Source organism: Theropithecus gelada, chromosome 14, assembly GCF_003255815.1.
Source record: "Theropithecus gelada isolate Dixy chromosome 14, Tgel_1.0, whole genome shotgun sequence".
NCBI classification, from domain to species: Eukaryota; Metazoa; Chordata; class Mammalia; order Primates; family Cercopithecidae; genus Theropithecus; species Theropithecus gelada.
Window position 1 is genome coordinate 92,206,133 of NC_037682.1, and position 17,320 is coordinate 92,223,452.

Sequence of the window (17,320 nt, forward strand, 5' to 3'; positions counted from 1 at the left end):
ATCAGCCAGGCGCGGTAGCTCACGCCTATGATCCCAGCACTTTGGGAGGCCAAGGCGGGTGGATCACGAGGTCGGGAGATCAAGACCATACTGGCTAACATGGTGAAACCCCGTCTCTACTAAAAACAAAACAAAACAAAAAAAGTCGGGCGTGGTGGCAGGCACCTGTAGTCCCAGCTACTCGGGAGACTGAGGTAGGAGAATGGCGTGAACCTGGGAGGCAGAGCTCGCAGTGAGCCGAGATCGCACCACTACACTTCAGCCTGGGCGACAGAGCAAGACTCCATCTCAATTAAAAAAAAAAAAAAAATTATCTTCTTGGAAAAAGAAATACTGTTACTAGGAAAATCTTTTACCTCTAAGGTTTTATGTCGATAAACATTAAATCTATATAAAAATCTCCGTTTCATGGCTGATACCCAGTTTTTTATGCCAGATAAGATTTAGAAAACTAAATCTCATAGATTTGATATGCCATATTACTTTGCCTTACAGAGAAGAATCGTTGATGGATAGGTTTGTTGGGGGCTAGGGATGCTAGTGATGCCTTGTGATGAACCCCTTGAGAAACTTAAATAAACCCTAAATAAAAGAACAGAAACTGCCATACCCAGCAGCCTTCTGAGTAGGTCATTCAGCACAAGTTCACTATTTACAAGAACACCACATTAAGTTACCTTGTTGATCAATTGGTTTCTTCCCCATACATTCTCAGCTGCTCACTGTGCTTGCAGCATTCTGCTATCACCTTTGGGAAAAAAAAATGCTTTAAGAGTATTTATGCTTTTGAAGCACTTCCTACTAGTTCATGTATGTACATTGTTTCCTTTGATTTCCCCCCTACCCCCGAAAACCAATATGTTATGAGAGAGACAGTGAAGGTGTTATTATCCCAATAAGGTGACTTAACCAGAGTCCCAGGGCCAGCAAGTTGCTAAACCAAGGCTGGAATTGAGGTCTTCTTTTTCTGAGTTTAATGCTTTTCTACAGTAAGAGAGAAAGAACGTGAGGAATATTTATATCTAAAATAAAGCTAGGTATTTATCAAAAAGCTTACTCTAGCTATGGAAAATATTGATACTCAGTTTGCTAAGGGAGTTAATACCAATTTAAAAACCTTCCTCTTGGCTAAGAGTGCAATTATAGTGCCCTTCAACAGATACATTTTATCAGACACTTACTATATGCCAGACACACTGCTATGGGCTTTACTCACATTATCACACTGAAACTCTGAGAGAAGCTCTGAGCAATAGAGTAATTTTCCCAAGGTGAATATCTAATAAGTGGTGGAGCAGGGATTCACACAATTCTGTCATACTAGAACCCATATATACTCTTGAGGTGTTTTTTCCACTGTCTTTCTCCGTAGTCTTTTTCTATTTTCCTAACTTACTAGAGAGGAAAAGGGGCAGGAGGGCCAGAGGTATTGTCAGCCACACACAGGAAAGGAAGCAAGCCTTCATGCATTCATCAGCTCGCTTAATGATCCTTGGCTGCACTAGTGCTAGCTCGGCTCTGGGAATGCCCAGCGTGGGCCTTGGGGGACATATTCACAAATGGCAAGTGCTAGTTCAGAGACATGAACAAAGTGACAGTGGAACATAAACAGGCGAAGCTAAGGAAGCCTAGGGAGAGAGAGTCCGGAAAAACCTCTAAGCTGTGTCTGAAAGAATCTTTCCAGGAAAAGATAAAAGAAAGAGCACCTGCAACAGAACAAAAAAGCTGTGCAAACAGGCTATGGGAAGTATGCCTATGTCTAGGTAAATGTGAGGTTGGTGTTGGAGAATGACAGGATTAAGTTGCAGGAAGTAGAATCATGCTCTAAAGAGCTATGTCAAAATAAGTGTGGACTATATTCTAAAGGCAACAAGAGCCAGCAGACGCTTTGAACAGCAATGCTAAATTAGCTTTCATTATTTAGGAATATAATTGGTAGTCTTATGTTGGATGAGCAGGACACTTAGTCAAAATGAGAACTAAGAATCGGACTTGGGTGGAAACACAGCATTTTCCTGTTTTATTTCAGTCACTAATAAATGTCACAGTAATCTAGCAGTTGCTCTAACGAAACTATGTGACCAAGACATGTAAACGACACAGCCATGTTGCCGCTCTCACAGAGAGTGAACATACATCCTGTTTCTTAAAGAGCCTTCATTTATTTACTCACTCAACAAATATGTGTTAAGCTCCCACTACGTGGCAGGTACTATGCAAGGTTTCGGAGCACTGTGTTAAGCACTGGTTGTCTAAAAATTCATTCGAAGCAACAAGTAGCACCATTTGTTCATAAGGTCAACGAAAGCAGAACAAAAAAATGACAGAAAATAAAGCAAGTGTCAGAGAAAGCAAGAAGAGAGAGAGTCATTCCTAAGAGATAAAAAGTGAAAATGAGGTTTAAGTTTAAGAAAGCAAGCATCTGCTTTAAGTAACCATTTCATTAAAAGTGCACTAAATTGTGGAGGTTCTCTCTCAGGAATTTAGTATAATGGGCTCCCACATGAATTCCTCTCATTACTTCTCTTGAAAGATCAGTCAATCTACTGAAAGGGTAATTTAGGTTTAGTGTTCACAGTCCCATTCATTTTAACTTTTAATCTTTCCTGTTTAGGATGTTAAAAATATGATGCAGATATAATCTAAAAGAGAAGAATTGGGCCCAAAATGAGATGATTTTAACTCCTCAAATGGTCTTGATATGGATAGATATGCCACAGGCTGTAGACTTTTTGCTTCTGATAGATGGTGATGGAGCTTGGCCAGTTTCTAGAGCACTGCACACTATTAATTGCAAGAACCAAGTAAAGGACAACATAGAAAAGATAATCTGTATCTCCCTCTCCTGAATTCCTTGGACATTCGTGTGATTTTAATGACATCTCTTCCTTATTCCATTAAACATTTTTTCACTGTAATTCCATGGAAAGAAACACGTTTGAGAAATTTTGTCCAGGATAAAAATAAATAAATTATTTGAGAAGACAAAAGTCTGGAAAATGAGACTATCAGTTATTAATTACAGGAATGTGATTTTATGACATTTTTCAAAAATGTGAGCCTGAAAAATCACTTATAATCAGTACTTTTCTGCTGTTAAACTGCCACCAGTATGATTTGTGATATTAAAAAAACAAGCAAGCAAATAAAAAAAAAATGCAACCAAACAACATCAACAAAAAAATGCACTATCTTTCCGACAGTGCTATTTCTAGGAAAAAAAAAAAAAAAATCAAATCCTCCCTGATTTTCTGAGGCCTCACCTTAGATTTACCTTTAGACATATTCTGGGCCCATAGTGCTCACAGCAATTCCTGATTAATTGTGTACCCCATTAAAAGACCTAAAAAATCCAGAGAGAAAGAAGCTAAAGTGGGCCCATCTTACCCACAGTGGCAAATATTAAAAAGCTTATTACTACAGTATTAAATTATATTGATTTGAAACTAAATTGTGGTTTATTAACATTTAGAGTTTGCTTTTATTTCCCAATTAAAAAAAAAAAAACAAAGGTTTTAAAGTTGCTTTTCCTGATTTGAGAGAAGTAAGCACTTAGTCTAGTGAAGAAGAGAAAATGAATTCAGTTAGGATTTAAAAGTAACAATTTATCCCAAAGAAATTAGCAGTGTAGGACATTTACTGGACAAATATCACATTCCTTGAAATAATTCTTATGACATTTTAATGCATTCTCGCTATGAAGCATTTCCTTGTAAATGTCTAAACCAGACCGTGTCTTAACAATTATTTCATGAGAGAAAACTTCAGTACCCTCAGAAGTTCAGATTATAAGACTAACAGGAAGGCAAAAAGCAAAACAAAACAGAAATTAAATAGCAGAAAGAAATGATCTAAAACATAGTATATAGTGTAGTGATTCACTGAAATAAATATTTATGATTTGAGTGATAAAAAGTTTACAATGACTTTGCACCCTTTCTATGAATGCTAAGAAGAAAAGAAAATTCAAAAGATATCTGGAAATTTGTCTAGTTTTTATGATTTTCATAAAGCCCATTGGTCTATCTCAAAATAAAGGCAAACAACTGAATTCTTAAATAATTATCAGGATACTGCCTACTGAGAACAAACATCACTTTTTAAAGGTCTGTAATCTGGGATGCCTCTGTACGATTTTCATTACACAGTATTTCATGTGCTCAATACTGTTAGAGAAAATTTTTGAGTTATTTGATGATGTCATTTCAAGCAGCATGCATCTTATCTTATTCCAATCGTCATTAGATTGCAAAATGGAAACTGAAGGGAATATTGGAGTTTTGCTATGTCATTATCTGAAAAATAAAAACCTCCTGATTTATTGTAAATATCAATCAGATCTTTACATGATCACGATAAAGGAAATCTTCCTTTCCAATAGAGTAAACTAAAGACAACATTAAGTAATGGAAGGTTTGTACCGGCCATTTTAAAGTATAGGAACATCACCTATCCCATGAACTAAAACATCTCAAAGATATCCTCCCCGGTACTCATTGATCTCCCTAACTGCAGGTTTTTCTTCAACTATGTTCTAATCGTCTTGCCCCCAACAAGAATCAGGTAATTGGAGCTTCCTTTGTGTTCTGTAACTGGGCTGATTAACAAAGATTCAGGCTGACCCTGCTCCCTGATGGTAGTGGTTATGGGAGGAATACGTCTTTGTTAAGTAAAGACACATGGCTTTGGGACCAGCCGTCTTTCAACTGAGCACTGACTCATTCTGTTGCCTACAGTGTTCTTAGGAAAAGAGCCATTCAATAAAGTCACATGAGATAATATTTTGATGGCTATCTTTTCATAATTCATTTCCCACAAGTTGCTGTTTCTTTCAATACGATTTTCTTGCCACAAAATACACCTGTCTCTGAATAGCAAAGCAACATTTCTGCTCAGTGATTATTTCTCCTATACTTTTAAAGATATGAGTTTGTGCATACGTAAATATCTTTAAATAGCTGCTAAATCATTATATGCAATATTAAATGTTCAACCCCTTTATTAGCGATTGTTAAAAACAAAACTTCTATGTGTTCCTTAAAAAAGGGCATGCTTGATTTCTGAATTGTTGTTAGATAAACTGTAAGGCCAAAAATGGGTCCTTTTACTGAATATGCAAAGTTCCCCCTTAAACCACCTTGAACTAGGCAGATTTGCAACATTTTAAACTGGCACTTCATCCCTCTTTCAGCAAGCATCCTCTGCAGATTTAATGATCAGGAACATCCTTCTGATGCATGCTGGGAGATATGGCTGCAGGGTACAGACCACAGCAGACAGTGTGTCAGATGAGGCAGAACTTCTTGTTAGGGGTGAGTATGCTAATAGTGCAGTCTGAAGACATGATCACCATAAATTATCATACAAAGGAATTTAAATGCATGGACTTTGAGCACATCAGTACTGTGCATTTTACTTTCAATTTTACAATATATGTTATTTTTGCTTAACCTTTTGCCTTTGAAAAAATTACATGGAAAACTGCTCCTTAGTAACAGACGAAAACCACCGAACTAACTTCAGAGTCCAAAATACCTTTAGTAGTAAGTTGTCACTAAGTGTTTAACTAACCTAATGCCAAGGAGATAATCTAAACAGTTGAGCTACTAAGTCACTTGGACTACAGAGATAAAATTTGTTTGTGTGTATATATGTTTTTCAAATGAAAAGCTAGTGGAAGCCCCAGGCATTTTTTTTTTTTTCAACAACTTCTAAGTTGGACTTCCAAAAACAGAAAAACTGCATGTATAAGATGGTGACATTTGCAATGGTTAAGTGACAAGGATTTTTTTTAAGTCTGAAAATGTCAACATACAACCTCTCTGTGCAGAAATGACAGTTAAATGGTTTCCAATTATCAAACAGGACACCAAACTCTGCAATCCTAGGAAGCTACATCTTAAGCAAATGACTAGAATACCCCTTTCCTTTAGCACAGTATTCCACAGTATGGGAAATAGAGATCATAGCATGCATTTCCTTCCTTCTTTCCTTCTTTCTTCCCTCCCTCTTTCTTTCCTTTCCTCCTTCCTTCGTTCCTTTTCTTTTAGCTTTTTTTGAAGTACGATATTTCCACATTTTCACCAATCATAAGCATACAAATGTATAACTTAATGAACAATGACAGAGTAAACACACCATATAACTATCATTCAATGTAAAAACTAGAACATTACCAGAATCCCACCAGGTGCCTCTTCATTTTTCATCTTATACAATTATATCTTGAGTAGTATGAGTATCGCATGCTTAGATCCCTTGTATGGTCTGTACAGATAAAAACATTATCTCTATAGCAAGAAATTATATTTTAGATTAACTGGTATTTTATTCATCTGAACTCTTTTACAATTTAAATATTAAAAATCTTAAACAGTAAACATAAGGCATAGAGTGAACTTCGTCATCTCTATGTTTTAGTTATATATATCACCAAATGTATATGGATTTTGGTAGTGCATTCATCATTGGTTCAAGTAAACTGTTTTTAAAGAAGTGTGTTATCTGGGTGATTGGTAGTTTGTTCATGTTTTGTGTGTTTCTGTTCAGAAGGCTACTTGATCTTTTCTTCAAATGTATACCTAGAATGTATATCTGTGTTACCTTATTATAAAACACCAACTTTTTAAAAGTATTCATCCTTTCAATACATTCTATTCCATTTAGCTAAAAAGTTCTCTTTGTGCCTTCTGAAGTTACAAGGCTCACGGAACTGCAAACCCTACACTCAGTCAAAGTCATAGAAAATTGCTTTCTCCTCTTGTTATGATCTGTTTTAGATTATGCATATTTACTGTGTGCACTTGCCTAGTAATTTAGAATGAGGCTCTTAAAATTGGAGCTTTCCAAATGAATATCACAATTTAGAGACTGATAAGAAACCAGGTATTTTTACTGGACTATAGGGGGCAAATTTAAGTGGCAAACTAACAATCTACTTTGTAAGTAAAATTAAACTCAACAGGGTTTAGAATATAATTCAAGTTCAGCTTTCATGTTCTGCTCTTTTAGCCTTTGGCTTTATGCCTAGAAGATGATAAAATGCATAAATTTTGGGATTATACCCAATAGCAATTTCAAACAGGTTCCTTTTGTCTGAATATTCATGTAACATTCAGCTTAAGCTTTCACTTGAAGTGAGTTTGATCACGTCACCACTTTTCCATTATATATTTGCATTACTTTTCTAAAATTAGTAAAAATATCTTGCCGTTTCTTCCTGGTGAGTCTTAGACAGATTTAAACACTGAACTAAGAGTTCTGGTTCTCTTTTTTAAAAATTGTGTACGTTTACAGCTCCTGGTAATTCAACAAGCTTTGATGTTTGAATATTGCTGTTTTTAATGTTGGCTTGTGAAATAAAATTCAAAATAGTTTTACTCTGCACTCTCCCTTCTCACACTCCTCTATTTGTTGGTCTGTAAACTCATGGTATTCTAATAGTATATGCCACAGGACCAAAGCTGAGCATTCTAGATGGAGCTTTTCTGATGATGGCTACAATTTTGGCAGCAGAATACTTAAAGCACAATTATTCAAATATGTGTCACAGAAAGATGGGGATAGTAAAAACAATTTCCCCATTCATCTTTTCGTAGAATACTAAAAGTAGATTGGCTGAGCAGTTCACTTTGCTCAATGTCTTCATCACAAGGAACGTACTTGGGTAGCAAGGATTATGTTCTTATCATTCTATTTCAGTGGGAATTTAAAGGAAAAAAATATATATTCTCTTTGATGGATGGGAGCAACTTTTTTGTTGTCGTCCTTCCCATGAGAGATAGTCTATAAAATTCTCTTGTACATTTTACCAACTCCTGCAATTCTTCAACCTTGCCCCACATGAACACTAAATTGGAACACAGGTGTGTAGCCACATGGCCTCATCATTGCCTATTTAGAATCTGAGTGTTTCTGAGTAGTAATGTTTCCTGATACTCTCCCCATTCACTACTTTATGGACTATTTTTTCCTCAACTGCTTGTTTGCACTTTTGCCTCATTTTGCTTGTCAGCGTCAGTGCTATTTTTCACCTCTATTCCACCATGATCACCTTTCTCCAAAGATTGCTTTTTTCATAAATAGTTAGCTGAAGTATAAAGTCACTTGCTCTCCCAAATTTAATATTCAGTGAACCAGCATTATCACAGCACCATGCATAATCTGGAAAACCATAACAGAATGATTATGTTCGAAAAAATTATTTTGCTGAAATATAAAAGGAAATTAAAGCCACACCTGGACATCTGTGCACCATTTTAGTCACTTAAGTGTGCTATAACAATAGAGAAACCAAGACTAAACACTGCTATAGGGAACCTTTTTAAAGATGAGTAGAACTCGATCATGCTATTAGCGAAAGGGAGGTAGATATGTAAGAGAGAATCTCACTGAGGAGGATATACAAGTTGTTAAGAACCAATATTCTGAGACAGTATCAGAAGTGATCAAACACAAAGTAAAAGACTGTGGAGAAAGGAATTTTTTTTTGTTATTTTATTTTTCAGAAATTAATGTTAGAAATATGTTTTCCAAAGTAATTATAAGGGTAGAAAACTGTTTAAAGAATAAGATGTGCTTAGCTAAGCTAGGGTAACTAGGAATGACAACACGATCTTTCTATTCTGCCCGGAGGCAGACGAAGTGATAAAAATTCACTTTCTCATACAACTTCTCTATTTGTTTTACTCTGCTTCTTAATGCAAAACAGTAGGTCAAGGAACTCTGGGAATAGTCAAAGAATAATCAATAATCTCTTGAGTCCTTTTGAATACACAGCCTTTCCTCAAACTTGAATAATTTTCATTTCCTGAATTACAATTTACAAGATGAATCAAAGTGTCTTTGTTAATAGTTGAATTTGAAACGAATGAATTAACCTCAGGATGTCACTTGTTGGGAGACATCTAACTGCTTTTAACCATCCACCTTGAACCCCACCCTATCACTTCTTATTCCTAACAGATTTCAACCTGGCTTTCAATTGAACTTTCTTCATCTGCCCCATCAATTCAGTCCCATTTATTATTTCCAATAATTATTTATTTCCTTGAATATCTAACTTTACTCTCTCCCAACTCAGCCACTTTTCACTTCAAAACTAAAATCATTAAAATTTTGACCGTGTTGTCAATAAAATAAGTCTACTGGTATTTGCTTATAATTTGCTATTTCTTTGTTCACCCACCTATTCATTCAACACCTGCTCTGTGTCAGGCACTGAAGTAGGCACTCAGAGTGGAAAGGTGAGGAAGCTGAGGTCTCAGCCCTCAGCCCTCAGCCGGCTCTATATCCACTAGTCCTCCAGTGTGAGGCACCTTTGGAATTAGGGTGAGATGTACCATGGAAGTTCACCTGGGTACATTCTCAGTCTCACAGAGGAAATAGTGAGAGATTAGGATAAAACATAAGCAGAGCTGTGAGGCTGGATATGTAATCTATGAAGAACAATGCCAAATGGAAACACAGGGCCCCTTGTTGAAAATTATTAATAATTTCAAGACAGTGACAGAAAGGCATTAATCTAAGCATTGGGCCCCGAACTTGGAAGTTTGCAGATCTTGAACTGCACAGCTCACACAACCAGGAAGCTAGCCCTAACAAATTATACTATTCATCTACAAAAATAAAAGCATGTTAGCAAACAGACGGGGCAAATCACAACAAAGTAAAGTTTTTTCATCTATAAAATTAGATATAAGAGCCTACATCAGCAGTTTATTAGCTTTACACACACACACACACACACACACACACATCTTTATTTTACTCCATGAGTCATATTTTGAAAGATTTTGTTGATTGTGTTGATGTAATCACTAATTTATGTTTCTATTTTTCATTCCAGCCAAAGCCTTCTATCATCATAAGATAGACAATGCTACCAAACTATATAATTTAATTCCAGCCAACATCAAAGCTAACTTACCTTTTAGCTAGTTGTAAAGTATGATTGGTTTGTTTGTTTCAAATGGTTGAAAGTAACCGGAAGAAACCAGTTTTTACCTGGATAGAAACTAATTTAGGCACCTTTGATAAAATATCTCTAAATTCTGTCTAAGCGCAAACCTTTAGTGATTCTCACTAGCAAGAGAGGAAAGTTTGAGAGTTTTCCGCCTATGCCCTTGGAAAAGATGCAAGTACTGTCACTGTCCCAAATGCAATGGGAAAATAAAGCTCAGTGAAAACCTTGAGCATGTTTCTAATATATTGTTAGTTTATTTGAGAGTTGAAGCAGTATTAATGTGCTCTATCTTCACATTTCTCACTGCACTACCCTTGTGATCCATGTAGATTCTAAATTGATGTAAAGGTCTATTTTTAGCATATGGCCACTTCTGAATGTTTCCAAGCTTTAAAATACACAAATATGCAACACAAACATCTTTGGAGCATAGAGGTTGCGTAGTTTTCCTTTTCCACCATTGATCTAATATGTAAGAGCTTGTTGTGCTTGGAGATTGCATAAGCCTTCAGATGGTTGAGTAATGATTTGAACTCAAAAGAGTCTCCAGTGAAAAAGATAAAATCCAGTAGTTAGGAAAAGCAAAGCTTGTTTTGCTAATATGCTGGTATTTGGAGTCAAAAAGACAATGACAAATGTTTTCATTATAATTTTTAATCCTAGTTAAAATTAATAGTAAATACATTTGCAAATAATAGAGAATTAAATGTATTCAGCTAACAAAATTATTTTTCAATATTTTTGAAAACTGTAAAACACAGCTATAAAATGTCCTTCCTCTTAAAGAAAAGCTAATTTCATTCATGCTATCTCTTATTGGAATATTCTGCACTATTGTAGGAATATTAGATCACTGTTATCGCTATTATTGGATGGGATTATTTAAGTAGCTTATACCAAACACTTTTCTATCTTAGACTTTCTCTAATTAATGTGATTAACACTTATAAAATTTCTTTTAGACATTGAAAAGCAGTTTAGTCTCTTTTCTCTTATGCTTTTCATATGGTGGCTTGCTAACCTGTAGAACTCTTCAACAACTGACAAAAAAATGTTGCTTTTTTTGTCAGTCAGATGTTCAGATTTTCTGCACCAGCTTTAGTTCGGCTCATTGAAATAAGAGAATTATTAACTGAAGTGATCTGACTGGCCAAAATGATTAAAGCAGTTTGCATGCATGTACATATATACGTGCAAATATAAAATGAGCAAACAGATGAATTGTCATTGTACATAGACAACCAACCAATACAAACTAAATCTCTTGTATTTTATTCCCCTAAATACTGAATACCTGCCAAAAGCCAGACTCTTTTAGGCATTGATACTTTCGTCAGCTGACTGAGACATTCTCAGGTTTCTTGATGGCAGTATTTTGCCATTTTGAAACAAATATTCTGACTTCACTCTTCTAATGTGAGAAAAGTTCTAATCAACTGAGTTTTATATGATACATATTTGGATTTATAAATTGTAAGATGAAATTGTATTTCACTATAATTTGTCCCACAGACTTAACCTATGTTTCTTACACATGCATCCTAATATAAAAATATAGTCACTTCACGTTTGTGTAAGTTTGTGGAGATAAATTCTTGGTGTCTGGGCTTATATTTTAAAATCCAATTTCATTCACTGTTTAATGAGTGCTTACTACATGCCGGGACAGTTCTAGAGTGCAAGAGGGAGACATGGTGGGACAGGATTGGAATAAATGCTTTCTGATGCTGCCATCAAAGGATCATAGCAGGAAAGGGACAGGATAAGATGTCTCTTTAAAAAGACCATTCAGGAAAATGTAGAGTGTTTTAGAGGACACTGTGACTAGTGGCTTGCTAATAAAGCAGATGGGACAATAACAGTAATCTTGACAAGAAATAAGAAGGGTCTTATAAAGGCAATAATAGAGACAGGAAGGGGTGTGTATATATTCAAAAGATAGGAAGGAGACAGGATCTACAGAACTTGACAGTCCACTGGTTATGAAAAATGAGAACGAGAAGGCAAAGAAGATTGCCAATTGTAATGTTTAATTGAGTGGCCCATCAGAGGAACACTGTATACTGTAGTTAGACTAACAGAGCTCCAAGTTATACTTAGAGTGCCAAAGTAGTTATTAAAGAGGCCTCTTTACCCTCAAAATTGTCCTGGTTTAGATGATAAATTTTGTGGTCCCCCTAATAGGGAATGTTCATGCAATCACATTCATGACCATGTTTATATAATCAGGAAGATGTGGAGAGAAGTGGATTGGTTGTAAAGGAATAACATTTAGGGTTCTCTAGAGAGAAGTATCCAGTAAGCAAATAGTTGTGTAGCTGTGGAGCTCAGGAGAGAAACATTGGCCTTGACATCTAGATTTGAGCACTGTTCGCATTTTAAAGTCAGGTGTGAATTAAATTAAAGGGCCTGTGAAGGCCAGGCACAGTGGTTCACACCTGTATTCCCAGCATTTTGGAAGACAAGGTTGGCAGATCACTTGAGGTCAGGAGTTCGAGACCAGCCTGGCCAACATGGGAAGCGTTGTCTTTAATAAAAATACAAAAATTATCTGGGCATGGTGGTGCGCACCTGTAGCCCCAGCTACTCAGTAGGCTGAGGCAGTAGAATCGCTTGAACCCAGGAGGGGGAGGTTGCAGTGAGCCAAGATTGCGTCACTGCATTCCAGCCTGGGAACAGAGTGAGACTGTCTCAAAAAAAAACAAAAAACAAAACTAAGAGTCTGTGAAGAATAGCAAGGGGAAGATGTTAGAATGGAATGCTGGGAAACATTAACATTGAAGAGGAGGAGGAATTTGCAAAGTGGATGTGAAGTTGCTATCAGAGACCCAGAGCTACTATGCGAAAATCCAGGTAAATATAAATCATAGGGACAAAGAGACAAGACAAATAGAGGAAGGAGAAAATGGACAACAGTGTCAAAACCAAGTAAAATACGAGCCAATACATACCAGTGAATTAAGAAACTTGGAATTAAATGATGGCCTTGGCAAGGGCAAGTTAAGAGGAATTATGCGTGTAATAACCAAATTATGGTAGGTGGAGAGATGCAAGCAATTATGTGTGAAAGGTAGTGCAGAATCTTAAGAAAATACTTGGCTTTTAAGTCAGACAGACTGGGTCACATCCCCACAAGCTCTTACTAGTTGTGAAACTTTGTGTAAGTCATTTAACGTTCACCTTGTTATCCCTTCATTCATTCAATACTTACTCATCAAACATTTATAGAGCACATAGTACATGGCAGGCATCGTGCTATGATCTAGCTAAACATGAACAACTTTATGTTAGGGAGAAACACGTCTTTTTACAGTATAATGTGAGATGTGCTGTCACCCATGTATGAGCAGCACATTTTGCTCTCTGACCATCAGCTCCATTACTAATCATAAACATAGCTAACATTTATCAGGTTCCTCCTATATGTCAGGCACTGCACTAAAGGCTCCATATTATAATAATTATTTCACTTTAGCATATCATAAAAAACAATATTAAAGAGGTACTATTTTTAGTTCCATTTTATAGATAAGGAAACGAAGTCACAGAGAAGTTTAAGAACTCGTTTGAATGTCACTAACAAGTAGAAGAATAGTGAGTAGGCTCCAGGCAGACCAGCATTTTAAATTACTATACTGCCTTCCACTGTCAATTGCCAGATTGTTTCAATTTCATTTATCATGATATCCCCTAGAACCAATTAGTTGCCGATACATTATAGTTTCTGAAAAATATTAATACATGTTTGTGGAAGGAAAGAAAAAAAAAAGGACAAGGAGTTAAGAGAAAGAGTAGGGTAAAAGGGAGGAAGAAAGAAAGGAGTACTCTAAGAAACAAGAGAATGGAGTGACAAACTTTGCGTAGGAGTCAGAGAATTTCTATCAAGATGGTATACTCACTGAAACTTAAGGATCTGTTGTCATTTGCTAGCCCAAGAAAGAATGAAGATATTCTACATTACCTTGCAAATACAGCACTTTTTCATTACCATCTAAAAGGACAGGTCTCATTCACAAATCCTCTAAAAGTACCTAATCTTTGACCACATGACCATGAGACAATAGTATTAGTAATGACTTTCTATGTTACACCTTGGCCTAAATGACCACAAACCTTACTGAAAAGTCTGAACTTCCTCTGATGGCCCATATCTTGCCATGCATCCAAAATAGTAAATTCTACTGACTGCTTTCTCAGAACATCTTGTGGGACTTCTTATCTAGGTGCTGTGGGTTTTGCTAGAAAGGAAGAACTTCGTTGCCATTGCTTTTGGTGTTTTAGTCAAAAAGTCTTTGCCCATGCCCAAATGGGATCTAATTAAACTACAGAGCTTCCGGAAAGCAAAAGAAACGATCATCAGAGTGAACAGGCAACCTATAGAATGGGATAAAATTTTTTCAATCTATCCATCTGACAAAGGGCTAATACCAGAATCTACAAGAAACTTAAAGAAATTTACAAGAAAAAAACAACCCCATCAAAAAGTGGGTGAAGGATGTGGACACTTCTCAAAAGAAGACATTTATGCAGCCAACAAACATGAAAAAAAGCTCATCATCACCAGTCAATAAAGAAATGCAAATCAAAACCACTATGACATAACATCTCATGCCAGTAAGAATGGTGATCATTAAAAAAGTCAGGAAACAAAAGATGCTGGAGAGGATATGGAGAAATAGGAACGCTTTTACATTGTTGGTGGGAGTGTAAATTAGTTCAACCATTGTAGGAGACAGTGTGGCGATTCCTCAAGGATCTAGAACCAGAAATACCATTTGACTCAGCAATCCCACTACTGGGTATATACCCAAAGGATTATAAATCATTCTACTATAAGACACATGCACACGTATGTTTATTGCAGCACTATTCACAATAGCAAAAAGTTGGAACCAATCCAAATGCCCATCAATGATAGACTTGATAAAATGTGGCACATATACACCATGGAATACTATACAGCCATGGAAAAGGATGAGTTCATGTCCTTCGCAGGGACATGGATGAAGCTGGAAACCATTATTCTCAGCAAACTAACACAGGAACAGAAAACCAAACACCACATGTTCTCACTCATAAGTGGGAGTTGAATAATGAGAGCACATGGACACAGGGAGGGGAACATCACACACTGGGGCCTGCCAGAGGGGTGGGGGGGGGTAGAGGAGGGATAGCATTAGGAAAAATATCTAATATAGATGACAGGTTGATGGGTGCAACAAACCACCATGGCATGTGTATACCTATGTAACAAACCTGAACGTTCTGCACATGTATTCCAGAACTTATGGAAAAAAAAAAAAAAAAAGGAAGGACTTCTGGACAAAATGCCACCAAGAAAATTGAGCACTGATAGACTTCTTTCTGCATAATCTCTTCTTATTCTCTGATTTTTAAATTTTTTGCAATTGCCGCAATTCTGAGCCAAAAACAAAACTCCCACATGCTTGAAAATGTCCCTGACCGTTCCCATTGCTAAACTTCTTCAACCCTTTGATATTTGTTGTTTTTGCCTACTTATCTGTAAATTATACCAAGTGTCATGAAAACAAAACAAAATGGCCTTTAATGTTAAAAAAGATGGTCTTAAACTCATCAGTATTAGGCAAAATATTGGAAGTACATTGTATCTGTTCATTTGTTTGAATTGTTTGGAAAAATCATCCCATTTATTCATATACTTTGTATAGACACATCTAAAATCAGACATTTTTGTTTTTTCTGAATGCATTGTTTCCTCTGACTGTCACCTAAACTGCTTTGGCATGCCTTTTGAATACTGAGTAGTAATTTACTGTCATGTGATGTAGGAGATCAGTCAGAGTGATGGAGAAACTATAGCGAATGGAGCAGGTCTTCTGAACGGTTGGAAGGCCCTGCATAGCTTCAGGGGAGAATAGTTGAAGGCAGCTCTTCTCTGACCCTGAGGCAGAGGGCGAGGACTATGCTGAGGGAGGAGGAGGCGGCAGTAAGGTAGATGATGGTTCTTCCTCCCCTCCCTTTTAAGCTCTTCAGTGTAGAGCGGGGCCAAAGCAACCCTAACTAAGACCCATAATGTTAAAGATATTACTGGGACCCATTGCCCTTGTACATTATATCTTTTAAGATTTCTTCCCACTTGTTCCCAGAGCTCTAGGTCTAGTGTGCCTTCTTCTGGGAACCATGGGTTATGGAAAACAGCAGTTTGCATTAGGTCCCTTAATTGGGCTTCAGAGACTGAGACTCCAATAGCTTTAAGCCACTGTTTCAATACTTTTATATACTGTTGTCCCATGATGAATGCCCTCGAACTTGGAAATCCCCAGTGGGTACCAATTACTTACTGCACAGTCACTTCACTTTCATTTTTGAGGGTTCCATCATGATCCATTGCAGCATTCCTCACATGGGGCACTACCTGCTGGGTCTGTCCCACAGACTCTGGCCTACGGATGAAATGAGTACTCAGACACAGGTATGCAGTGTAAGAGCAGCTAGGTGATTGCCTGACTCTAGTGTCCAGAAAGCAGCCCTGAGAAGCTGGAGCTGCTTGCTTTTATTCAGTGCAGGCACAATGCCAAAAACTCATATAACCTGTAGGTAATTAACATTTATTGCTCCCCATTCAGGGAACATCACAGGCACAGATGATCAAAGATCAGTTCCTGGTCAACATAAATAAACAAGCCTGTTTAAGATAAATTGCCCCACACTTCCTTGTACCTACTCCTTCTTTAAGCACTCATTCATTGGGGCAGAGTAAGTCCAGTCCTGGCCTCCCAGAGGTGACTGCTCTGAGAGAGAGGACTGTGGGCCTTCTATCTGGCCGAGGAAAGCCACTGGCATTGCCCCAGTTTGGAACAGGGTATGGTGGCCGGCCCCTCATGAAGTTTCTTGCCTGATTGCTTAGGGGGTTGCCATTTTTATCAAATTCGGACTTACATTGATTTGCCCAATGTTTCCCCTTTTTGTGTCAGAGGCATATAAAAGGGACTTTTTTTTCCTGAGTGACTTTGTTCTTCACTATTGGAGCATTCCTGCTTCACATGACCTGGCTCTCCACATAGAAAACGATTTGGGTTTTTCTCCCTTTTCACTTTAGGTGGCTTTAATACCATAGCCAATATTCTGGCTTTGTGTGTTTCAGTATCCACTAGCTGACATGCTCATATAAGTTCCCTGACTGTAGCTGCCTTTCCTCTGATTGCCTGCATTGCCTTCAGCTATTCTCCCCCAAAGCTATGCAGAGTGTTCTGACCTTTTAGAAGTCCTGCTCCTTTCTCTATAGTTTCTCTCACCTCCCTGATCGATCTCCTACAATGGTAAAGCCTGGAATATACAGTCTTTTAGGGAACATACACTTCGTATGGCCTGTTT

General features: G+C 37.1%; 1 protein-coding gene across 2 annotated transcripts in view; it reads left to right on the forward strand.

Moving 5' to 3' along the window:
• Window positions 1–17,320, forward strand: part of CNTN5 (contactin 5) — a 1,331,129-nt gene that overhangs the window by 1,195,323 nt on the left and 118,486 nt on the right. For both annotated transcript variants that reach the window (XM_025357811.1, XM_025357810.1), the window contains one exon: window positions 5,192–5,312. In XM_025357811.1, the coding sequence (XP_025213596.1) occupies window positions 5,192–5,312 (121 nt within the window). The remainder of the gene's footprint in view (window positions 1–5,191; window positions 5,313–17,320) is intronic.